At 45.0% G+C, this 25605-nt stretch overlaps 1 protein-coding gene across 1 annotated transcript in view; it reads left to right on the top strand.

The window, feature by feature from the left end:
• Window positions 1-25605, top strand: part of GAD1 (glutamate decarboxylase 1) — a 56913-nt gene that overhangs the window by 20022 nt on the left and 11286 nt on the right. The window contains exons 4-7 of the mRNA XM_044418036.1: window positions 1007-1249; window positions 8743-8833; window positions 20855-20967; window positions 24441-24556. Coding sequence (XP_044273971.1) covers window positions 1007-1249; window positions 8743-8833; window positions 20855-20967; window positions 24441-24556 — 563 coding nt within the window. The remainder of the gene's footprint in view (window positions 1-1006; window positions 1250-8742; window positions 8834-20854; window positions 20968-24440; window positions 24557-25605) is intronic.

Raw genomic sequence — 25605 nt, 5'->3', positions numbered from 1 at the left:
GGGGAGGGGAGGTGTCAGAATTAACCCTTTACATGACGTTGGCTAGGAGAAAGAGTCAGAAAGTCAATTTTGCGTTTATTTTAATCAGAAGCTTCTGCAGACCATTTAACCAAGCACAACAGGCTCCAGAGTGCCTCAGTCCTACCAGTTTGTCATACATTTGCTTGGCTTCCTTCTTGGGCTGGTTTCTTACCACTGACTGTTGTCCCACAAGGAGCCACAGCTTGGGATCATGGTCAAGGCCAGGGGCAAAGGTAGGCCTGGCTGGGCATCTGCAGGTGTGCCACACCCAGCAGGGGGCCCACTAACAAAGGCCTCCCCTGCAGTGCTGCAACCTGCTTGGTTGCCTGCCTCAGTCTGACCAAGGCAAGTGTGGTCAGCAGCAGCAGCAGGTGGTGGTGGTGGTGGTGGTGGTGATGATGATGATGATGATGATGATGATACCACCCTCCAATAGTTAGAGGTCTCTGGGCAGTTTGCAGCACCTAAAATGCAATACAACATTTAAACATCATAAAAAGTTATCATACAAAATGTAAAACCAAATGAAAACACACATAACAATTGCAGTAGGCTATATGAATTAATCAGACAACCTGTTTAAGCAGCTAACACCCCCCCCCCAAAAAAAAACCCTAATAAAATGCCCTACAACAGAGGACAGTCTTCACTGCTCCTCTCTGACTCTACCTGTCAAGCAAGCAGGTGGCAGCAAAGACAATGGTGAGGAGAAGAAAGATTCACTGAAGGAAGGACCAGTTGAGGAGGTTTTGCACTCAAGAACCTGGGTGGCACTTACCTGTTCCTTTATGGCAAGCAGGTCATTTAATGGCAAGAGATACACAGATGCACTACCATCTGTGGAGCTGACCTTCTTGAGTTCGAAGTCCATTCTCTCTCAATGAAAAGGAGTTTGGCAAGTGAGGGTGCAGGCTGTGGAAAGAGCTTCCAGACTCTCTTGCTGCTTTCCCTAACGGGGTTGGTTGTTTATTGGTCCCTTGCTCAGATTTGTTGCCAGCTAAGAATGGCGAGGAACAGACAGTGCAGTTCCTTCTGGAGGTGGTGGACATTCTCCTGACCTACGTGAGGAAGACCTTTGACAGATCCACCAAGGTGCTGGACTTTCACCATCCACACCAGCTTCTGGAAGGCATGGAAGGCTTCAACCTTGAGCTCTCCGACAACCCAGAATCACTCGAGCAGATCTTGGTGGACTGCAGGGACACGCTGAAATATGGAGTAAGGACAGGTGAGAAGATTCTCAGGGGGTTTCACAATACAAGGAGGTGGGGATCTTGCATGGGGCATTCTCAAGCCATGGTCAGAAACATCTTGGCAGAAGCTAAGCAGGCCTAGTTTGGCTGGTGCCTTTATGGGAAACCACCTGTGAACTCAATGTTTACCGCCTTAAGTTCCATCATGGAAGAAAGGTCAGGTCTACATGTGGCAATAAGAAGTGATATAAGGCATGCCGTCCCGGTGTCAGAGTGCAGGAACTGTGCTGCAAGGTCCTCAGGCAAATGGCATCATTTATTCCTGGTGTTCACAAGCATGGAATCCTCTGCACAATTATACTTGCAAACGCTGCCATGTTGCGATTTAATGTAAACTGTGCACAACTGTAGAAACCCTGCTGTTTGGAGATGCAAGTGTTCATACCTGGGCTTTATGAGAGCTCTGTTTAGGCAGGCCTTTATCAGCCAGGAATAGGAACAGTCAGGATTAAAAGAGCACCTGTGCTGCTTAGTGCTGTCATTGTATACCTCATGGTACTGATGGAGGCAGTCTTCTGAGTAAACATGCATAGGGTTGCATGGTAGATGAGTGCTGTCAACTTGGGTTCCTCCCCCCCCCGCCCCCGCTTTTAAGGGACTGGATTCGTGACTTTGGCATTCAAGCCAAGCACATGTTGTGCACAAAAGTGGTACTCGGTCCTGGCACGCGCAGTAACCAGTCGAGCATTCCAGGGGTGTGAGACCAAAAAGGCTTGATTCTGCAGAAAAAGGTCTCCTTGCACAAAGTTGGCAAAGTGGAACCCTGAGTTAAAAACAACCTCCCATTTTATCACATTTTACAGGAATGTAAACAGGCACTGGCATAGTCTTGCCTTTCGGGGTCAGAGAACTGCCTCCTTCCTAAACCCATGTATGGGCACTTCCGGGGGAAACTCAGGTCTGCCCTTCACACATGGGCTCATTTAACAGTTTGCCACAAGAGCAGCTCAGAGTACAGAATTGATGAACCAACCCAAGAGACCTGGGTAGACAGAAGGAACAATCACACCTGTACCAAAGTAGAAGGTGTATCCTGAACAATGTGTATTCAAGCAAACCAAATATAAACAACAGGGACAGAATTGTTCTCCTTTCCACTTCTGGCTATCGGGAATCATTGCAGCACAGTTTGGAAATACAATTCTTCCTTGAACCTCCCCAAAAGAGAGTGATCTGGAACACAGATCCAGATCTGTGGATTCTATTCCACTTCGACCAACTCCTTGATAGCATGCGGAGGTGGGAGAGAGAGAATGTTCTTACGGAGCATGAAATTCTTGCTCTGACCTGGGTGGAAGAAATAAACTTCCTCTCCCTCAGACTTCCAGCCCTTGAAAGAAAGAAAGAAAGAAAGAAAGAAAGAAAGAAAGAAAGAAAGAAAGAAAGAAAGAAAGAAAGAAAATGTCCTTATACCCTGAGCAGATTTGCTTTTGTGGTAGCAGCAACCGGGTTCAGTGAGACAAATTTCCAATAAATGCGTTTAAGGTTGGAATTCCAGTTAGCTGATAAAGATACATTTAATATACAGGCCCACGGGAAATTTCGGGCATTTCCCTGAACAGAAGGGCTCCACTCATGCAAGGTGCTCCTACTGATTTTTGGGGATACCTGTCTCTCCCCACACCCAACAGGACACCCTGTTCAGTACAGTCCAGTACTGCATTTTCAGAGATCTGCCAGGGCTGCTATGGCAAAACAAAGAGAGGGAATTCCATTTCCACTGGCCCAGTTGCAAATACCTAAATCTGGATTGAACCCATTGTAAATAATCTTCTATTTGTAGGACGATCCTATGCATTCATGGCCAGAAATAAGCTGTTTTGGGTCAAATGGGTCTAGGATTGTGGCCTTAGTTGTAGCATGGTCTAGTGATCAGATCCCTTTAGGAAATATATGAAGTTGCGTCATTCAGTAATGTGAAGAAAAGACCAATTTTAAATCACTGATTTAAAGGGGCCTGATTTAACTGGATCCATCTTCTGCTTAGTGTGCAGGCTGGATGACATCACACCTCCCCCCCCCCAATCTTATTACCCACATTAAGCAGGCTGTTGGCATTTCCGTTTGTCACTCAAATTGGCATTTTGCAGCATTGGGTGTAGACAGCCCTGACAGGCACACTTGAAAAGTCGTAATCTCTTTCACTTGATGGAATGCAAGCCGCCTGTATCTCTGGGGAACAATATCATTAGGTAAATGAGGGCATAAATGAGCCTGAATTTGCAGTTTTTCTTCTTTATGTTCCCAAGACATTTAATGCCAAAAAAACAAAGAAAGGAAAAGGGGGACTTGGAGTCTTGGGATCATTAATACTTGCAACCCTACTGATAACTTATTATACAAGGCAAGTTGCCTGCTTCTAGGTCATTTCAGAGTAAGATATCAAATATAATTTCCATCATAATCTCTCCCATTCTTTAGTGACTGATATACTAAGGATGACTTGCTGTTGGAAGGCTTTAAATTTTCAAATGGGAATGTTGCCTGCAATAGTTTTCATCTATCTTATTAGAAAAGATCTTAATGCCTAATAAACTCATCTGAATACGAACCTCAGCTTCAACAGGGCCAGCTCCTCCTCCTCTTCTTCCACGGAACTAGGCTTGTGAAGCGAGTTTGTCTACTGAGCCTTCCATAAGATGCTCATTCAGTGAGAGGGTGGAAGCATTTTTGGTAGGGCCTGGAGGCTTTTCCCCCCAAGTTGGGTTGTCCATCTGTGAAGATGCCAACCCTGAACCACTGTCTGGACTGGATGAGGACTAATAAATTGAAGCTTAAGCCAGACAAAATGGAGGTGCTATTGGTAGGTGGAGCCTCAATTCGGGAGAAGGATATTTGGACTGCCCTGGACAGGGCTGCATTCCCCCTAAAGGACAGAGAGCAGAGCTTGAGGTTGCTCCTGGACCCCAAGTTGTCCCTGGAGCATCAGGTGGCATCTGTGGCCAGGAACACCTTTTAGCAACCGCAGCTGCTATATCAGCTGCATCCGCATCTGTACCAGCAGAACCTAGCCATGGTAATCCATGCTCTGGAAACCTTGTGTTTCGACTACTGTAATGCACTCTCAAGGGACTCGTTACAATCTCTGTTTCTGGGCCCCAGTGGTGGTACCCACGTAGACAATGCAACGGGGGGCGGGGGGGCAAGTCAGGCTGGGGAGCTTTAGGCCGACCACTTATGCCTGTTCTGTGCCTGGAATATTTTCTTGCAGGATGGCCAGAGAGGGTCCCTTAGGGGTTCTAACTCTCCTTGAGCCTGGCTCAAGCAGAGGCCTGTGATTAAATCTTCTGATGAGGAGATTTCATCCGAATCTGACTTAGAATTAGCAGTTCTTGAGACTAACTCTAATTAGTTGGACTGTAAACCTAAAGGCAGTGACTGTCCTGATTTTATTGCCTGTATGAAAACCACTCTGAGAGACCTTTTGGCTTAGCAGTGAGCTAAAAATGATGATGATGTTGTATGCAAGTATTTGGACTTGCATATAATTCAAGTTTTGAACGGTTTGTTTCATGTTCTTCCTCAGAGGTCTTGTAAAAAGAAAAGAAGCTCTGGGGTGTCCATTGGAAAGTTCAGGGGGGCTCTGGCTTGGGACTTGGACCAACTGGGGCAGAAGAGAGACCTCCAAGCACTCTGCACACCCTGAGCTCTCTCAAGATCCTTGACCCACAGAAATAAAGTTAGCTTTAGTTCTTTAGGCTTGGCACTCGTGAGGTTGCTGTACCAGCTCATCAGGGCTCAGGATGCATTGCTACTATCACTCCTCTATTATGGCTCCAGTGTGATGACTGTTGACTAGGGGTATTGAAAATCTTTCACCTCTGTTTTGTGGGCCACGGCCCAGTGGTGGACGGGGCCAAAAATATCAGCATATTATAGCTTAAATCTCTTGCTGCCAGTAAATAACTCTCAGGAGAGGAATTTCAGCCTTATAGAAAGGGAATAAACCCACACAAGTCAAGAAACCACCACCACTCCTTAGCTAGCAGGAAGGCATGGGATCAAGGGCAGAAGCCATCTGGGAGAACCCAGACGGTCAGGTCAGGACCCCCACTGGACAAGACCTGGCCTGCGGGCCAGAAGTTCTGCATCGTTAGTGAGAGCAGAAAGTGCCAGTGTTTCTATGATGAGGAAGGCCACTGCCACCTTCCATAATGCTCCCCAGCCCTGAAATGGGTCGTTCATCTCTCAGGCTGAAGGAGTCAGCAGGCCCGCTCAGAACCAGCCACAACCACTAACTTCCAATAGTAAGGAGCTAAAATGGGAATCCCGTGCCACAGAGCAGGACACGGACCGACCCATGGCCTCACATGGGATGCTGCCACAGTCAGATGGGCATACGCCACTTCCCACCGGTTAGAAACGGAGCACTGGCAGCTGAGCCCCCACCAGGAGTGATGTGAGCTCCGCCATCATCTAGGAACAACGCATTCTCTATTTAAAAATAGAGAGAGAGATACGAATACAGAGAAAGATACTTCTGCAATCTGCACCGGACGACCTCTCAGTGGAGGATCCACTATTTTCCCCCACTGTTTGTTCCCCTGGAGATAGAAAGTAGAGGCGGAGAATCTCTGTTGCTACCATTGCCAGTGATTCCCTCTTCTGGCATGGAGGGCAGCGCTTTCGGGCAAATCTATGCATGCTTGCTTGGAAGTACAGTAAGTCCCACAGAAGGGAAAGAGTGGGGCTGGGGGCTGGATGGGGTAGGGGAAGATGGGCCACAGACTGCCTTCGCACCTCCCTCCCGTTTCCTAGTCCCTGGCCGCCTCCTTTCCCTCCCTTTGTAGGATCTTTCCCTGGTGCTGAACTCCCTCCCCAGAATAGGGTCACCACCCTGGAATGCCATGGATAACTCACAGAAGGCTGCAAAGAAAACCAGCAATGAATGATATCGGGGTCACCAGCCTCCCCTACAGAATGGAGGGTCTCATTTTGTAGTTCTTTCAGTGTGGGCACTTTTTGGACAATGGTATGCTTTCACTGAAGTTATGAAACAGGGCCACGGGGACTGGAATTGGGCTTCGTGTCACGTCTTCTGGGTGCAGGGCAAGCCTTAATGCAAGACCTAATGTGATGTGACAGTGTTCTCCTCGCTGCCGGCCACTGAACTTGACCCGTTTTCTCAGAACGAGCGACCGGAGCGCTGGCAGCGTTTTGCAAGAGCTAGCTTGTCCCCCAGAGTGAGGCAAAGTCAAGACTATACTGCAGTACTGGGGCTAGTCGCACGGCACAGCAGTCTCCCCGGGTCATATAACCAAAGGAGAGGCCTTGGCCTGTGAGGGCACCATTTGGAATATGCGGACCCTGTTTGGGGTTTGTCATATCATGCGAATCCAGCCAGCGCAGGTTATATTTAACACTTGCAAAACGCAAGGTCTGTTTTAGGGTCATGTGAGGATTGTGTAACGCTTGCATAACCTCATGCATGACAACCCCCAAGAGGGGTTGTAAGTGCCCTTTGGTGCCCACAGATATGCTTCGTCGGGGGTTAAATAACCCACAATGAGCTGCAGTGTGTTGTCTAAACCAGTAACTGTCTAACAAAATCTCCCTTGCTGAAGGTCAGTTGGTTAAAAACCTACCTAGTGAAAGCTGGAAATGGAAAGGGCTTTTTCAGCATACCACTTATGGTGGGATGAGAAACATAATTGCAACCAGATAGTTGTTTTGACTTATTTGTTGCACGTGGCCTCAAGGTTGCAGGTCTTTAATGGAGGGCCATGTTTTCTGAGCACTTCATGGACTGTGCATTGTATGGAAGGAAAATGCCTTGCGACGTCCACGCGGATCATATGTTATCATTCTGATTGGCACGACTGATACAAAATCTGCGCATGAGAAGATCGCGGAATGAGCACCAAGGGCATCTGCGCGATATTCTCTGTGGAGGAGTTGCGGAGGCACATAGCGCTGAGGCCCTGGGTGATGTGATAGATCAATGTGTCGGACCTGGACCGGAGAGAACCAGATTTGAATCCTGGCTGGGCCCCAAAGTTGGGTAGATGGCCATAGCCCACTTGCTATCTGTCTAGCCTACCCCACAGGGTTGTTGTACAGTTAAAATGGAGCAGGAAAGCCTCTTGAACATTGCCCTGAGTGCCGTGCATGAATGATGAGGTTTACATTAACTATCAATGAGAATCACCACCATCGGGTCTCCTAAAGTATTTTAAAGTCTATGTATATTCCAAGCAACTACAGGTTGCCCTGTATTTTCATGAACAAACACTAGATTTTAAAAATTCCTAATCCATTACTTGATTTCAACACTGTTTAGTTGTGCAGAGAATCGCAGAGTTTTCATGTGACTACTTAAAGGCACTGATAGCCTCAGGCCACTGTAACAGTTCTTGCTCCCAGCTCTGTCTTCTAAGCTAATAACCCAAAGGGTGCTGGATTGCTCAGAACCTCTCTTTCTGTCCTTTTAATTCCCTTGAAATTATCATCCTTTGTTTAAACAAACCTTCAGGTAAGGCAAGGTCTGGAGAACTTATCTCAGGACATACAATTCATCTAGAAAGCCATGCATGTATACATGTATATGTTTTGACTGATGTACCTTAATTCAACAAAGAAAAATCACACAGTTCCCCATATAATATTATTTTCCATAGGACGGATTTGACATTTAAAAAAAAACAGCTGCTACATGAATGTGCCATACTAACAAACCATATCTGTTAGCTAAAGACAACCCCACAGCAAACCATGGGCCCCCTGCATGTGTGGTTTATGGTGAATAAGACCGGGGCCCTTAGCAAGGCTGGATTCAGCCCACACCATAACCCATGATTCAGTGACAGCCCACATTCATACTCAATGCTTCAGTGTGGGTTATCCTATTGTATGAATCCAGTCATTCCTCTCCTTCCTGTCTCTCTGGCTGCTGAAGCAATAGAAACTTGGTAGAGAGGTGGGGACAGCAGTGGATTTAATGTGAAAAGCTGAAGAGCTCAGCTCTGGAAATGTAATCAGAACAGGCTCTTGCCCTTCCTTGATTCTGATTGAGTGCCTGCCTCAGTGAGCCAGCGTGGCTCCAGTTGGTGGATTTAGGAAGTCAGATGGACAGACACCATTCTCTCCAGCTGCTGGTCTGCCCACCCTTGGTCTTTAGGACATAAGGAAGTGGGACAGTGAGGGATAATTTCTACTCAGCCACCTGGTAAGTACAGCCCTATTTATTATGATCCCCCTGCCCCATTCAGTATCTTAAGTGGTAACCTTACGTGCTCAGAATTTTCCCTGTAAGGGAGCAGAAAAATCCATGACGTTAGCTATTCTTCTCACTGTCCTGCTTACTTAAAATACAGACCTCCCTCCTAGTTACATTTCAAAGTATAACTTTGTGCTATGGATCTTGACAGTTCAGACTGTTTGGACTATTGATGTAAGAATACGGAGAAATAGAAGCTATGAATATAGAGAAAGAGAAGCATCCCTAAGCTCATGTCCTTTATTTTTCTAGGTCATCCTCGTTTTTTCAACCAACTTTCTACAGGGCTTGATATCATTGGCTTGGCTGGGGAATGGCTGACATCTACTGCTAATACGAACATGTAAGCACCTCTTGTTCTTTCTCTGTGATGCGTGCCGGGCGTCAAAGTTTGGGGTGAGGGGGACGGTGATGAGGCAAAGTGTAGTTGGGTGACAGCGCTCTCTGCAGTGTGCGATGCCCAAACCGAGCTCTCCCACACTGGAGACTGCACAGCTCCCGTGAAGTGCTGGTCTTCGGGGGAGGCAACTGGATTTGCGTTTTCAAGCAACTTGAAAACTTTTGTCCACGCAAATCTGCTGAGGTTAAAAACTGTCCCATTAGTGTGCAAAAACAAGCAAAGCACAGACAAAAAGGTGAGTCTGCTGCTTTTCCTCTTCTTGAGGCTAGACTCCACCCTTTCATAGACCAAAGAAAAACTGAGGGTGGGTAACCAACCACACAGGTAGATTAATTGGGGGTTTGCTTCTATGGCACTGTGCCAGCTGAGTGATAATGAGAAAACTAAAGCAGTTGTACAGTTGTGTTGTCCCGTAGCGTATTGGAAGCTCATGGGGCACTAAATATCAGTAAGGAGAGAGTTTTCTGGATAAAGTTCTAGAACTACTTATCAGCACAGTAGAGAAGAGAGGGTGACTCGCAGGACAAACACCTGAAAGGATTTCCAGAGCGGTTGCCATGTTGGCTGCAGTGAAACCAACAAAGACTCTCTTGACAACTTACCCAAGGCCACCTAATTCATGCTGGCATATGCGTTTGGCTGTAGCTCACTTCAGCTGTTGCATGGAGAATTACAGAGAGTTTATAGTTCTTATAAAGACCAGACATTCCTCGTCATTCTCCATGCATCTGATAAGGTGACACTTGGAAGTCTAACACATTTATTGTGGCAAGCTTTTATAAATGTGACAGGCTTTGTGGTGCAATAGAATTCTTTGTAATATCGAAAAAGGTAGAAAAGGCGCTGCCATTGCAGTAAATCCACATTTTGGGGATATTCCCCTCAACCTATAGCAGTTGCTTGTCCTTCCTTAGAGCGGTCCATTTCAAACATGGAGGGTGAATATTATGAGTTTTTCTACACGAGGTATTAGTTGTGCACTTGCTCTTCCTTATGCATAGTTGTTTATGGGTTCTTTTGATGATTTTGCGACCCTCCAGGTTTTTTTTGGCGGGGGGATGGTTTCCTTGGTAAACCCATTTTCTGTGAGAGTTTTTAGGGCATGCAAAATGGAGTATTATTTTTCATGGTGAAAGAAAGCATAATTTCCTCTTGTGTATTTGCACTATTTTACTGGGCAACAGTACCCCCTAGAGGTTATGAGGTGAAAAAGCAGAAAAGTATCTGCAACAAAACCAAAAGCCAATACAATGGATTAATTGCCTCGTGTAGAAAACCCCTATATGTACATAAACTAATGAAAAATTTGTAGCCATGAGTATGCACGTGTTTGGTGTTCAAAGTTACTTGTCTGCCTATCTTTATAGCTTTCCTCTGCATATTTGATTCAATTGTTTTGTCTGAGAGTTGTTTGTGGAATTTTTAAATCTTGAATCCAGAAAACATGTTTACTACAGTCTTGGAGATAGGTGTGTGAGTGTTCAAAGGATTATCAGAATATCTGTCTTCAGCACAGCCAATGATTGTGAAATTGGGACTCCTCTAGAGAAATTATAATTTAAAAAAAAGCAAAGCTTTCCACTAGAATCTCTGCAGTAAAAAAGAAACCCATCTTGAGTCAGTGGGAGCAGGACTGGATTTTAAGATTTTGTTTTAATGTCCTGTTATTAAAACAGGACATTGTAAGAAACCCCCCACTGATGCAGCATGGATTGAGGAATATATAATGCAAATTGGAAGTGTTACTCTTCCTGCCAAGCTTTAAAATTGTGGAGGGGGAAGGGGGAATGACACTTGTAGCCGCTGTTGGGTTTCATACTTTTATGCAATGGTACAACCACACCGTGGGAAAGTTCAAAATCAAGTTGAAGGTATTTGTTGTGACCAGTCTGTGACTGAAATGGGCCCTTTCCCCCCTCGCTATGAAAGAGATGCAAAGCAAGTATGAGACAAGCCCCTGAGGCGGCTTGAAATGGTGTATTGATTTGCATGGGCATGATAGTCCAAAAAGTCGTCAGCGATCAAAGGGCAGGTTTCTATTTCAGAATGCAGTTAGATGAGTGTGTGAAGGCTGCATTCGTCGAGCGCTGAAAAGTTCGGAATCCCAGAATTCACCAGAAGGGAAAGCCAGTTCATTGCGGGTGACAACGGACAAAGGAATTCTGGGGGGGAATCGGAAAGGAGAGTGTCCGTCACTTGGACCATCCTCCTCGGACAATGCTTGGTTTTGTAGGGAGGGGTAGCATCACTTTAGCACCATGGGTTGCCACCCCTGCTCATCTGAGGAGCTGAGTGACAGGGAGTCCCACCTATTGGACTTGTCAGAAAACATTCCAAGGAAAGCACCGACCTGTCATTGGCTTCCAAGGAACCAGGGCACCGCTCTGTGTGCCTTCGGATTTTCCATTCAGGGCTGCTGTTCAGAGCGACAAAACATCTCTTTATTTTGGGGTTCTGTTAAAGTACCTGGGGCAAGAGTGGGAAGTCCCTAGTCCTCCTAGGGGTGCCGAAAAATACATGCTCAAGGGCACTGTCCTATGGCTGCTAGACAGAGACTAACTAGCCACAGGATTACTTGGGCTCCCAGCTCCACCCTCAGAAACTCACTCTGAGGTCAGAGCTGGGACTCCAGGTACGAGAGTGTCCTCCTGCCCCACTCACAGCCAGCCTGGGATTCTGAGCTCATGAGAGCTGCTCTGAGTTTTGTGGGCATCCCAGGGTGGAGGGAAGGAAGGAGAGCGGTGCTGCCATGGCATGTAGCATCCCGGAGGCGCTTTAGCCTCCTCATTTCACACTTCTGGGCAAAGCACTTAAACAGCTGCAATCGACCTTTTGCAAGGTGGGAAGAGCATGGAGGTATCTTTCACTTCCACTCTCCTGCTGCTTTCTATAGGATGCCCATAATCCTCTGGATTCAGAGAGTTAGGGGCAGCCTCATTGGATTCTGCTGCAAAGGCATTGGAATTAATGCATCAGTAAAACAGCATGTAAAAGAACCCTAATATAACCATGTTAGCCTTCTGTTTAGAAATTCCAGGATTAAGGGCCATGCACATATGGCTTGCTTTGGTCATTCAGGTATCTTGATGCATAAACTGAAGCCTGCCACAGTTCCATTTACAGCATTTGATAAAATGGGTTGAAACCCATGGGAGTTGAGGCTAGTTTATTAACAGCTCTAAACACAGGGCAACACAATCCAGCCTGGCTGTCTGCAGTCCATTGGACTTGGAGAATTAAAGGCATCCTGTGGAGAGTGGAAGGAGTACAGCGCTGAAGGTCACCGCTGTGTTTCTCCTGCCCTACCAAAAGGGCCAGTTTTACCCCAGGTGAGGACGCAAGGGTGAGGCACCACCAAAGATGCTGCATATACGGACAGAGCGTGTCTCCTTCTCTTCCCCACTGGAAGGCCCACAAAATGCCATCTCTGAGGTCACTCTTGTGACTGCAGAGCCAGAGCTGGTGCAGTTCTTTCCATGCCCACTGTGGGGGCAGAGTTCAGAGCTCTGGCTGCAAGCTTGGAGCAAGTTTCTGAGGTCAGAGTGGGGACACCAGCATCTCCCATGGCTGTCTAGACAGTGTCCTGCAGCCACAGGATTATGCCCTGAAGTTAGCCTACACTTTAACCCCTGAATATAAAACATTATATAAGTAGGACACAATCTAGCCTACTTTAAATAGTCTACATCCCGATGATGATGAATTTCATTTCTATGGTGACCCACAGCCAAAACCCTCTGAGCAGTTTACAACAGTCCATATAATATATACAATCAAAAATACATTAAAAGTTTAAAACAGCTAAAACCAAACAATAAAAAGAACAGCTCAGTAAAACACCTGGGAAGGCCATCCCCCAAGCCCCTGGGTTTCCAGATAAGTCTTAAAAGCTTAAAAGCCGTGCTCTGGAGATCTCCACAGATTCAGCTGCATCCAGTGACTCTGGCATCCAAGTCCAAGCAGATGCAAGCATTTTTTTTTTCCCCTGGAAGTGCCCAGAGAGTAATTGCAGTGGGCCTGCGATGGTGCCAAGTAGTCCCTGGGGTCAGATCGCAATAACTGACAGCTTTTCCAGACAACTTTGAAAAGCTCTGCTGCACAACGGAGGGAAGACTGAACTGAAGCAATGAGATGTTTCTTTGCCACCCTCGCTGCCTCAGAACATACCCAATTGTAGGCACGTGCCAAGTTTCTGTTGCACTCACTGGGAGTTCTCCTCCATCTGCACTCCAGCCGCCTCTTAAGCGGTTTCATCACTTCAGCTCCGGAGCGCAGCACAGAGCCGTGTGAACCGCCCCGCAGAGCGGGCGCGTAGGAGCAGCCATGTCAGCCGTCCGGCTCACTTCTGCATGAGGTGGTTAAGAACATTTGTCATGCTTTCTGCCCAGACTTGGTGAGATGTAAAACTCCTTTGTCTTAGCTAGATGGTGCCCCGTTTTGTTCTGTTCTGTCAATCCATACTGTATTGACAAAAGCTATACAGCGCTGCACTGTACCACCCAGTCACAGAATTATTCATGCTGTGCAGGTAACCCCTCTATCCTGGGCCATTTTGCGTGTTTCAGGGGTTGTTTGTTTTTTTAATTGCTTGTTGAATACACTGTGCAAAAGCTCCCTGGATTTTCTACTTGAATTGATACATATGAGTCAGAAAAAGTTCTTCTGTACATTGGAGAGGCTTTCTGTCTAGAGAGGGGCAAATTTTTGGTCCAACCACTCAAATGTTCTAGCAGTATCTTTTAAAAAGGCTACATACTGAACTGATGAAACAGGAGTGCTAGAAACTGTTATTAGCTTTATTTATTTATTTAGGATATTTGTATGCTGTCCTTTGCAAGAGCCTCAGGACGGCTTACACAATAAAATACAAATATCTCACATAACATAAATAAAATAATGACCCACTCTGGCTGTAATTAAAATATGATGATAAAATTCAATATTAAAACTTATTAAAATATTGATTAAATAAAAAGGTCTTAACCTGGTGCCAAAAAACATACAATGACAGCACCAGGCGGACCTCTCTGGGGAGCACATTCCATAGACGGGGCACCACCACAGAGAAGGCCCTCCTCCGGGTGCTCTGCCTCCTAATGTCTTTCATGGAGGGTTCCTGGAGCAGGGCTTCTGCTGCCAATCTCTTTAGGATTCTATTCATTTTTCATTCTTGAAACCCTAAACTTTTCATTCATTTTAGCATCCATTTTGTAGCCTCCTTCTCCTTTTCCTTCTCCCTCTGTTCAATTTGCCTGTACTTGACCTTGCCTGTGGTGGCAGAAACATTTGAGCAAACAGCAGCAAATCCTTTTCCTTTTTGCAGTTGCCTTTTTGTTCTCCCTGGAGTGCCCCAGATGTTGCAGTTTTCTGGAGCATAGTTGGAAAAACAAATGCTGCTTGCAAAAGGAAAAAAAAAGCAGCCCACACTGCAGGCTTCCAATATTTTCCAGAATGTCCCATAACAATGCAACACCCAGGATTTGGAAAATCCAAATGGCAGGTCCTGATGACAATTCCTGTTACTGCTGGTGAAGCTAAACCTGCCCTTCCCACCCAGGAAGAAATGGGACTCTTAAAAGCAACTCCCGCTTCTTCCTAAGAGTTTCCCCTCACATTCATTCAGGACAAATGGAAACCAAAGCAAAAGGATCAGTGGAGGCTGACTTTTGAAAGCCATATTCCTTTTGTAGTGGACCCCACTCTGCTTTCAACTAAATGCCCAGAAACAACTCGATTTCTGGAGTTGGGGTGGGGGGCAGGAGGCAGCTGGCAGGAGAGGTTGTTTGCTTTGCTGTCACAGATACCACAAGCGGTGGCAGAAATAGTAATAAGCAAAGCTTCCCAACAAAAGGGAACAATTCAGTGAAGAAAATGCCAACAAAGGAAGCAGAATACAGTTATGATTTTGATGAATGAGACAAAAAGCAAACAAGACTTTCAGTAATAAAAATACAGAATTAAAACATCAACAAACAAACAAAAATTCTTGAACATCCTATTCTTGCTTTCCACTTAGAACCATAAAAATGGGTTGCGGAGGAGCACAACTGACCGGGTTCATACAGCACAACATCCCACCAGAGCTTTAAGGATGTTTAATGTGTTGTGCAAACCCAGGATGGGTTTGTCAGGGTGGCTTATGTTTGGGTTGTGAGCTGCCCTCACAGCTCATGGCTTGTTAAAGGGATTTCTTATTCCATTATGGGTTGTTCTATCATCCAAGCCCAGAGCACAAATCTATGGTGAGTAAACCCCAGCCACAAGCAACTGCTTGGCAGAAGCGGCAAGAACACTTGTGCTGGGTGAGCACCACGGCTAGCTGCCCAAGACTTCCCAGGTAGCAACCGAGGACCGCAGAGAGAGGTTTGCCATGCTTCCTGCCACAACGGTGAGCCGCTTGGTCTCACTGTGGCTTCCCACCCCCCTTTCATCATTTTTTTCAGAGACCGATTCATGCACTGGAGCCCCACGAGACACTTTGCAAGCAAGGATCACTTTCAGCTTTGGAACCCTTTGACAGCTCGCCTTCCAACAGCTATGAAAGGATTCTAAAGGGAGGATGAACTTGCCTTCAGGCTCAGGTGTGCGCTGCACAGAGCAAGCACCTGCTGGAATCGGCCAGATGGCAGCCCCCTGCATGACAGGCGCCTGAGGCGCACAAACCTCAGAGGTGCACAAATCCAGCCAGAAAAACTTGAGACGAATGCCAAGTTCTTCACCTAGGAAAAAGGAACCAAATGTATCGTTACAAGATGAGGGATACTTGGCTCAACAATACTGCAAGTGGGAAGGGACTTGGAATGGTTGTCGATCACAAGCTGAATATGAGTCAACACTGTGGTGTGGCTACAAAAAGGGAAATGCTATTTTAGGGTGCACCACAGAAGTATCACTTCCAAATCACGTGAAATACTAGTTCCCCTTTACTCAGCACTGGTTAGGCCTCATCTGGAGTACTGAGTCCAGTTCTGGGCACCACAGTTTAAGAAAGATGCAGACAAGCTGGAAAGGGTTCAGAGGAGGGCATACAAGGATGATCTGGGGACTGGAAACAAAGCCTTTGAGGAGAGATTGAAAGAACTGGGCATGATTAGCCTCAAAAGAAGACTGAGGGGAGATGTGATAGCACTCTTACAACTACTTGAGAGGCTGTCATGGAGAAGGACAGGATAGCTTCACAGTTGATCCAAAGTGCAGGACCCAGAATAATGGGCTCAAGTCACAGGAAGCCAGATTCCAGCTAGATGTGGGGGGAATTTCTTGCCAGAGCACTGCAACCGTGGAACTGATGAGCTAGGGAGGAAGTGGGCTCTCCCACACCAGAGGCATTCAGGATGCAGCTGGACAGCCACCTGAGGGGGGTGCTTTAACTTGGAGTCCTGCACTGAGCAGCAGAGTGGACCTGATGGCCTTCTTGGCCCCTTCCAACTCTACTATTCAATGATTCTATGAATTTAAAAATACGAGCTCAAACATGTAATCGCATCACAGAGGGCAAACTTCCTACCTTCCTTCTTTAAAAAAAAAAAAAAAAAAAGGATGAGCGCTAGGGCACTTTGGAGCGATTGCTTGTAGCCACCAAATGGAAGATGGCCTGACAGCTGCCTGTTATAATTCCACCCCTTCAAAAGGAAAAAAAATAAAGAGGAGGAAAAAGCTGTGGTGAGAGAGGGCACTTCCATGGCTTCATGTTGGTGCTTTCATGGTTTCCCCTGGGATGTGGTGGGGAGGCTACCCACGATGTGCCCAGTTGGTGGAGAGGGATTCCCGTGTCAGGTGAACCCCACATTCTGCCCAATCTCTGTCAATAGTTAGGGGCTGTGCGTCACTTGGTAGGTCATAAGTTGTGCAGTGTTTCTCTCTCTGTATATCTATCTATCTTCTCCAGGCTGATTGCTTCTGAAACCATTAGATTCACATTTCTGACTTTTCATCTTGCACTGTACATCTCCCAGTGCAGCATAAATTGATTTGCAAAGACCAATTCAACAATGTGGTGATTAATCATATGCACTGACTCAATGAATACCTCAACTCCAAATCACACATGAACAGCTGCTGTTGTTTTTCTTCACCAACTCTGCACGTGGCTGCTGGGTTTGCAGAGAACATAAACTTTCTGCTCATCAATGCACCAAGGTTTAACCCATACAGTGCAGTGGAAAAGAGCAATGCCTTTAAAATGGGTCCGTCCCTCAACAATCTTGCCAGGCTGGTGTCCTCCAGGTGGGACTTGTGTTTGGCACAGCTGCACGAAACAAAGTTTGGGGAGATTGCACCAAACGGTACTGAGAATTGTCTTTTTCTACCCCTACCCCACCCCAGTTGAACATCAAACGCAACATTTGGCCATTGACTGGCAAATGTGGGAAGTGTGTTTTTTGGAATTCAAGCCCTCACATTTGACGTGAGTGTGGGTTCATATGGGCATTTTGACAGAGGGAGCCAGCAGAGGCTTGAGAACTTAGGACGAGGAGCCATTGTACTGGCAGGGGTGGGCAAATTGTGGCCCAGGAGGTGTTGTTGGACTATACTCCCATCAGCCCCAGCCAGCATAGTCAATGATGAAGGCTGATGTGAGTTGTGGACCAACATCTGGAAGGCCACACATCCCCCACCCCTGTTCATGTCAATTGCTTATTTGTTACATTTCTATACTGCCCATAGCCAAAGCTTTCTGCTTTACAATATTTAAGTCACCCATCCAGATTTCAACCAGGGCTGATCTTGATTAGCTTTCAAGATCAGGCAAGATCATGCACTTCAGGCTATACAGAAGCATATTTATAACTGTCCAGAAGTACAGACTTCCCAGGTATTGCCATCTTTTTCTGGACCCTGGACATGGGCATATAGTGTTTAATTTGTACCATCTGGAACATTTCATTCTTGGATATTGTACCAACTTGGCTGAATTATTTTGATAGCTGTCTACAAACCAGGTACGTTAGCATATATAGCAAAAAAACATGGGTTTTTTGTGAACTGCTGCCTTCTGCCAGTTTCATACAGCACCATGTTTTGTACAAGCTTTTGTAGCTCATGGGGATAGTGTTCCAAAGCGAAGAATTGTGCTTGATAACTGAGGAAAAAGAAGTAAATATATCTCATAATGAACTGAATTTATCCATCTGTCTAATATATTTCTAGGCTGTGTTTAAAGTTTTGTATAAGAAATTCTTGCCAAAGGAACATAGTTTCTCATTTGCTGGAAATCTCTGAAGTCAAGTTAAAATTCTAGAGTTTATGTGAAACTTTTTTTCTCCTGCACTTTTCATTGGAGCTTGAGATTTCCTACTGCTACAGTGCAGCTTTTAACAAGATCTCAGAAACGTCCTTAATCACTGTTGGTATAGGTTAAATGTTTTGATTCTTTATGACATGCCAAGCAAGCTACTTCACATGAATGTTATGTGTATGTGCAACACTTTTCATTGTGTGTAAGACTAAGACTCTCCCTCACCACTTTTTTTACTTCCACATGCTGCAGAAAGCCATGAATCCCCCACTGCCTGCACATACCTTCCGAACAAAATCTATCCATAGATACACGCCTTGGTACAGGCACTTCTCATTCATTCTGCACCATCTTCAGTCTGACAAAGGAAGAGAGGGTTAGAGGCTATTTGTTTGTTTATTAGATTTTTATCCTGCCCTTTTCCTGTTTTTTAAAGAACTCAAGTGGCTTACCTTGTTTTCCTTCTCCTACTCTTGGTCTTATCCCCACAAGACAACCCTGTGAGGTAGGTTGGGCTGAGAGCCTGCGAGTGGCCCAAAGTCACCCAGGTGGCTCCATGGCTGAGCGGGGACCAGAACCCAGATTGCCTGAGAGCCAGCTCTGTGCTCCACCACTGCTCCACACTGGCTTTCACAACTGGTGTTGATGAGATGTTTTAGCTGATGAGGCACAAACTCCTTCTGAGGACTTGTGGCATCAGCTAGAGTTGGGCTCCGTAGCAGTTTGCCCTGTTGCCTCGCTCAGCCTCCTCAGACACACTGGACTAGAGTGCTCATCATCCTCAGTCAGCAAGGGCTCTGTGGGCTGGGGGTTATGGGAGCTGTGGTCCCACACATCTGGAGAGTAGCAGCTTGGATAAGAATGATACAAATATCTTGGGTTAGCCTAATACAATGAGAAATATTTTATCCTGACCATTATGTTCATTTCTCTTTGGCTTCATTTTCAGTATTTCCCCAAAGAGCAGGGACCTTAGGTTTGTGCTGCTGCTTTAATGGAGGAGCAACTTTCTTCTTGTTGCCAGTAGACTGTTCTTGGTCCTCGAACAGAAACAACAGAGCTGGCGTTGAAATGTTAGTGCATGGGGAGAAAATGCATGATACATTAGAATATGTGTTGGTTCATGCCTGAGTTAGATGGGTAAAATAGCAGACTGCCCTCTTGTTATCTGTAATTGGTAATTAGAAAATCATCCTTTTTAATTACTCTTGACAGGTATTGATTGTGTGGCATTGTATAATTAGTTGTCCTTGGGATATAAGCAGAATAATTCCACATAAATTATTGCTTTTGATTTCTTTTTAAAGCTCAAGTTCAATATTTCTAATTATCTTTGTGAGTAGCCTTCTGATGTCTGTGATAACATTTTCATAGCTCTCTAGTTCTGGCAGCAAGTATGTTTTGCAACTATGAATCCAACACTGAACTAAAAACCTTTCAGTTGAATATTTTCCAAAACAAGTTAGCAATATGGTTAAATTGCTATAACCTGAAGGTATAATCTCAGAATGCTATGGCCATTTGTGAGAGCAACCTGTAGAGAACAAATAAAGTGATGTTCTTGTTGGGTTTCTTTCTGCATGCAATTTTTATCATCTGTCCAAGTGGAGTGACAGCTGTTGCAGCTTACTGACCCCTGGTTCAAATCTTGCCTCTTCCATGAACTCCCTAGGTAGCCATAGGCAAAGCCATTTTCTCTTAGCTCCAGATCTCCTTCCTGCAAGGTGACAATAATAATATTGACCTGCCTTGCAGGGTTGTTAAGATTACACATGTGAAGTCCTTTGAACACTGCATGAACTATATACCTGCTGCTTATTATGAATACAGGGAAGGTTTGCGGGTGGACACAAGCTCTGAATGCAGAAAGGCCCAGTTTGGTCTCTGCCCTCTCCCATGTTCAGTGAGCAGGTGCTGAGAAAGAATTCTGTGAGCTGCTGCTGGTCAAAGAAGACTGTATGGGGCTAGAAGGATAAATAATCAGTCCTGGTATAAGGCAATATCTAAGGTTTCTGTCTGTATTATTACTATTACTATTATTATTCCTATTATTATAAAAGATGCGGACAGACTTGTCCCTTCCTTAAGGGTCAGGAAGCAGCAGGGACTTCATTTCCTGTAAGCAATCAACATCTCCTTTATCTCAAACCTCTGCCTGTGAAATAGACTCCCTCACCTAGTAAGAGGTATCTTTAAAAAAATAATAAATCAGACCACCCACCAGGTAATTTGTGTGACATTATGGAGCTGCAATGAAGCCAGCTGAAAGCGAAGGCAGTGTTTCCTGGTAACATGCTCTCTATGAACAGTCAAATGCAGTGGGAACAGCCCCCCCCCCCCGCACTTCGTCACTGTCATATGTACTAAGTAACAATGCACCTTTTCAGTTTAGCATGTTAAGAAACTCCAGAGGATGGCTACCATTTTGGAAGACATTTTTCTGGGAATGGAGGCGAAGCAAGGGTTTCAATGGCTCATGTTTGTTTGAACAGCTAGGGCTTCCCCCAGTAAAAGTCTGTTGTTACATAACTGAAAGTACAGTCCTTGCCATGCCTACTCAGAATTAGGCCCCAGTGAGTTCAATGAGGCTTACTCCCAGGTAATTTGGTGAAGGCTGAAACTTGTATCTCATAACATTCTAAAATCAAAAGTGGCTTCTGAAGATATGTGTGTTTTTATCTTTCCTGTTCTGAAACAGGTATTGGTATATATTTTCATTTGTCCAGGTTTACATATGAAATTGCACCTGTGTTTGTCCTCATGGAGCAAATAACACTTCGAAAAATGAGAGAGATTATTGGATGGTCAAACCAAGATGGAGATGGAATATTCTCACCTGGTAGGTTTTATTCTTGTTCCAGATGTAGTGCTGGAAAGACCTAAAATGTAGCTGCATGAATGCCTTCTAACTGTATAGCACTACTGTATTTAGAACAGTAAAGATTCACCTTAAAAACTACTGCCAGGCTTTCCATGAAGCCTTTTTAAGGGGTGCAATTAAAGAACCATTTGGGAAAGCAGTTGCCATTCTGCAATCAGTTTTAAGGGGCAGGGAGTCTTGGGCAAGGGGCCCTCAGCGGCCCCCTTTCCCGAGTGGGCCCCCTCTTCACCACCATCACAGCTGCCCATCTGCTCCCCCTACCCAGCTCTCTCAGGGTCCAGTCCCCAGCACTATCCCGATGGAGAAGGTAACATGTGCAGGGTTCCACTCAGCCATGTCACATTATTGGGTGGTAAATTGTGAACTGCCAAAACGAGGACCAAGGGAGATCTCTATTTGTACAAAAATCACGATGTGTGAATGTATAGGTATGGCTGCAAATTTAGAAATGATCGTGATAATGAAATAGAAAAAAGTGCATCTCTACAAAGCGCTGACCACTGTGGCCAGGTGACCTGCACACCTGCCCGCACAGCATACATTTCCTAGGCCAGCCGTGCATGGGCAACCCTTCGTCTGGCCCTTTCTCTTGGAACTGAGAATGATCAGGACAGCCCTTCCAATACAGGCAACCTTCAAAAGGTAGAGTCCTCTAGCAGCCCTTCAAATAGAGAACTGTTATTTGAAAAAGAGGGGTGGGGGGACACCAATGGCCACCCTAAGCCAGCATGGCCCCAAAAGGGTTGGCAGTGGACCTCTTTCAGGTTGTGGGCCTTGGCAGGTACCAGTTATGCCAGCCCTTGACAGTGCCCAGGGTGGCCTGTCAGATTCTTGTAAGACATTATGAATGTACTTATTTCAGTCCACAGACCAGTAAAATGCAGCATACAAATAGTGAAGTATTAATGCAATGAAATAGGTTAAAATGCAACATGAGTAATTCAAATATGTAGGGAATTAAGCTACAGTAAAATCAGTAAGTGAAATAAAATAATCTAAACATTAAATTAGATAAAATACTATAATTCATTAATATCCACTAATCTCAATTTGTGCAATTTTGCCACTTTGTAGTGACTTTTGGGTCATGATCTGACAATAAATATGCCTCTCGTAGGTGTTGTTGTTCCGATCTCATTGGAAACCATTGTATAGCACATTGGCATCAAAAAAGATACCTGGGGATTTAAATAAGCTGTCTAATGTTCAAAGTTATTCATCATTCTCTAGTTACTATGGAGCACATCTAGAATTCAGGCTACTTATTAAAGTCTTGAACCAAGTGATTGGTATGCCCATTACATTTAATGCATTTTTCTCATGGGTTCACACTGCTGCCTGTCCCTTGGGCAGAAAAGCTTGCTGATTTGGCAGTCCAAAGACCTATTGCATGGTGCATGTTTAAGTCTTCTGGAAGCCTGTCTCTTTATATTTGCTATCCCAAGACAGCCCAACACAGTGCAGCCAAGCTCAAAACAGCCAGAGAATCTGTCAAAATAAAGTCAGTTAACGAACCCACTTTTGGGAATTAAGGCTTTGCAGCATGTACTGTGGTTTTCCTAAATAATTTGTATCCAGAGGATTGGATGCTGAGTGCCCCGTAACCCATATATTGGTCTGATAATCTAATTAATCTTTGTTGTACACCAGCTTTCAGTAACTTAGTGTCTTCCAGATGTTTTGGGCTAACTGTTATCATCCCCAGCTGGCACAGAGGATGGTCAGGAGTGCTGGCTGTAGTCCAAAACACCTGGAGGGCACCAGGTGTCATTTTGTTCACAGAAGAGTGAAGTCTTAGAAACATTACAGTCATTTACAGGATGACTAAAGATTTTGTTTTGGCTTGCTCATTGGGAAGGAACAGTGGAGTCAAAAATATAACATGCAAGTTTTATTGCACAGTTTTTTATTGTTATGTATCTCTTGGAATTGCCCTGAACGAGTTGAATATGGAACTCAGAACTTTTTAAATCAAATAAATGTTGCATAGAGCCTTAGAAGTAGGAACCTATTCAAAGAACAAAAAGGTTTCCTTCTCAATCAAGCAATATTTACCTCTCTCACCATGGAAGACTTTGAGTTCTTGGGGGCTTAAACAGTGACAAGAGTAGAAATATTTATTTATTATTGATTTAATAAATTCCATTTCTAGGCCACCCCATAACCCAAAATAGAGGCGATACATCACAATACAAGCCTATCCTCTTTCCATTCTACACCTTCTCCTCCTTGTCCCATTTCAAAGTTTGCCTCCCCACAGGAGCTCGCTAGTTTGCTTTAGGTGTACCACTTTCTCTGTGCCTCACTCCCCATCCCCATCTGCAGTATAAGTTAATAACAGCAGTTTTCTTTACTAAGCTCCCAGAAAGATAATCCGAGGTAAGGGACATGAAGCCCTTTGAGCCCTTATAAGGGGCTTCATAAAAGCTAAGAATGATGATTGTCTCAGAAAGAATTCCAGAGAGACGCCTCTTTTGCAGAAGAAGGGTTAGAATCAGCACTGCAAGGTAAATGGTGAGGCAGAGAACCAGGACATGTAAGAAAGCAAGAATCCTGTTTCTCTCACATGGATCCCTCGTTCTCTCGGTTCTTCAACCAGAGGGTAGCCCTTTCCAGTAGTGATGTCCAAAATGTGCATCTTGCTTCCTGAAGATGTACACTTGGTGCTTTCCTTATCGTCCTTTTAGGTCCCAGGCAAAAGCCCACCCTGTCCTCTCATGTCTTTCATGGCTTTTAGTTTCTGAGACTCTTAATTGTGTCACTGCTTACTAACATTCTATTTTATCTTCTACTTTTATGATTCTTACTGTTGTGAGTTTGTATTTTATTGTTTCAAAATTGTGTTGGCTACCCTGAGGCCTTGGTGATAAGGCAGGGTTAGAAAGTTATAAACCAATCAGTCAATAAGCCTGACTGAACACTAACCCACTGGGCCTAGAACATAATTCAGTATAGGAATAGATTCATTTCAATGTGCTAGTATTTTAATGGAAGTGAGGAGTTGCACATGTGTTTTAGAATTCATGACAGAATTTGTTAATCAGAAACAATTCTGGCTAATTACATCTGTGGTTCTAAAGATCCGAAAGCAGCAAGCCAAGATCAAGTCTTCCGATGAATATGTTAAAGTGGAAATGCCACTTAAGGGAACACTTTCCATGTTGACTTGCTTACCGAGGAGTATTCTAGGGTACAAATTCGCCATTAGCTCAGATTCCTCAGGAGAACAGTACTGAAAACCATTGTGTTAAAGGAATGCCATCCATGATGAAGAGAGACAGAACCCTTTTATCATTACTGTTTTCAGGCCGATGCATCCCAGTGATTAATCCTTGCATTATGCAAATGATGCTTTTATACCTTTGATCATAATATCAGGCTTTCATCCCATCTCTCTTCTAATATTTTATTGTCATGTACTCTTGTTACAGGTGGTGCTATATCCAATATGTATAGCATCATGGCTGCCCGCTACAAATATTTCCCAGAAGTCAAAACCAAAGGCATGGCTGCTGTGCCTAAGCTGGTCCTCTTTACCTCAGAACATGTGAGCTCAATCAGCTTGATTAATTACCATTAATGTAATAACTGGGGGGAGGGCAAAGGAAGTCTCTTTTCTGTAAGTGTCAGCCCAGTTTTGAGGAATATGACCACCTGCTTTCATTTTTTTTCTTCCCCTCCAAATTTAAGCTTTTGGGAGGCTGAAACTGTCAAACACAGAAAGTTTGGATAGCAGGCAGGTTTCTAGCCTTAAAATGGCTGTCAAAAAGGCAGTTATCTTTGGACATGGCCACCCTGTGAAAGCAGCTGTGCATTTCTCCTTGTGGCAAACACTTTGTGTGCAATGGCTCTCACTCTGACAGAGGGACTTTATCCGACCACACGCCCTTTCAGATTGCAGCACTGGGATACAAAGGGACCATAGGGGAACCAAGATTCTTAGTAGGCCTTAAATCTTAAGAGCTTAATCTTGGATAGATTCAGGATTAAATTTTAAAATAGACAAGTGTATTTATAGCATTTGATGTGATTATTTTACACCTCACAATAATAGCTACTGGGTGGTCTTAGATTTAGTCACCCTTAAAAGTAGGCCCATTGAAATCCATGGGATTTAGGTTAATCACAAGTCTTTCTAAAACTAAATCCAACCCAATGTTACAAATGAAAGTCGAACATCCCTCCTTCCTCCTCTTCTCCTCTTTCTGTTCAGCTGCAGAAGAGGATTTCTGCCACACTTGCTTCATTGGCCCATTATGATTGCCACAAAGTGGGAGGAATCAGGGAAGGTACAAGTACTCCTCTAGGCCCTTTCGCATGTTACTCATGTGAAGGGGCAACACATCTGGAAAGGGACTGCGGGACAGCGCCTCGGACTGTGCCCATGCTGGAGGGCAGCTTCTGCCAACCTTGTGTTAGCCCACGCCCAGAAAGAGGTCTTAGTACGCAAGCGCCCTTGCATCAGACATCCACAGTATTGCATGGGCAGTGGAGCCAAAGGGATGGGCCTGCAGCCTCTTGCTACCTACCCTTTCCCCTTGGTGTGTGAGATACCTGAAGTAGGCGTGTGGAGTCAACACATCACATGCATGATAG

This window comes from Varanus komodoensis, unplaced genomic scaffold, assembly GCF_004798865.1.
Source record: "Varanus komodoensis strain SLA01 unplaced genomic scaffold, ASM479886v1 scaffold9, whole genome shotgun sequence".
Lineage (NCBI taxonomy): Eukaryota > Metazoa > Chordata > Lepidosauria > Squamata > Varanidae > Varanus > Varanus komodoensis.
Note: the sequence above shows the minus strand (reverse complement) of the source record. Positions and strands in the feature narration are given on the sequence as shown.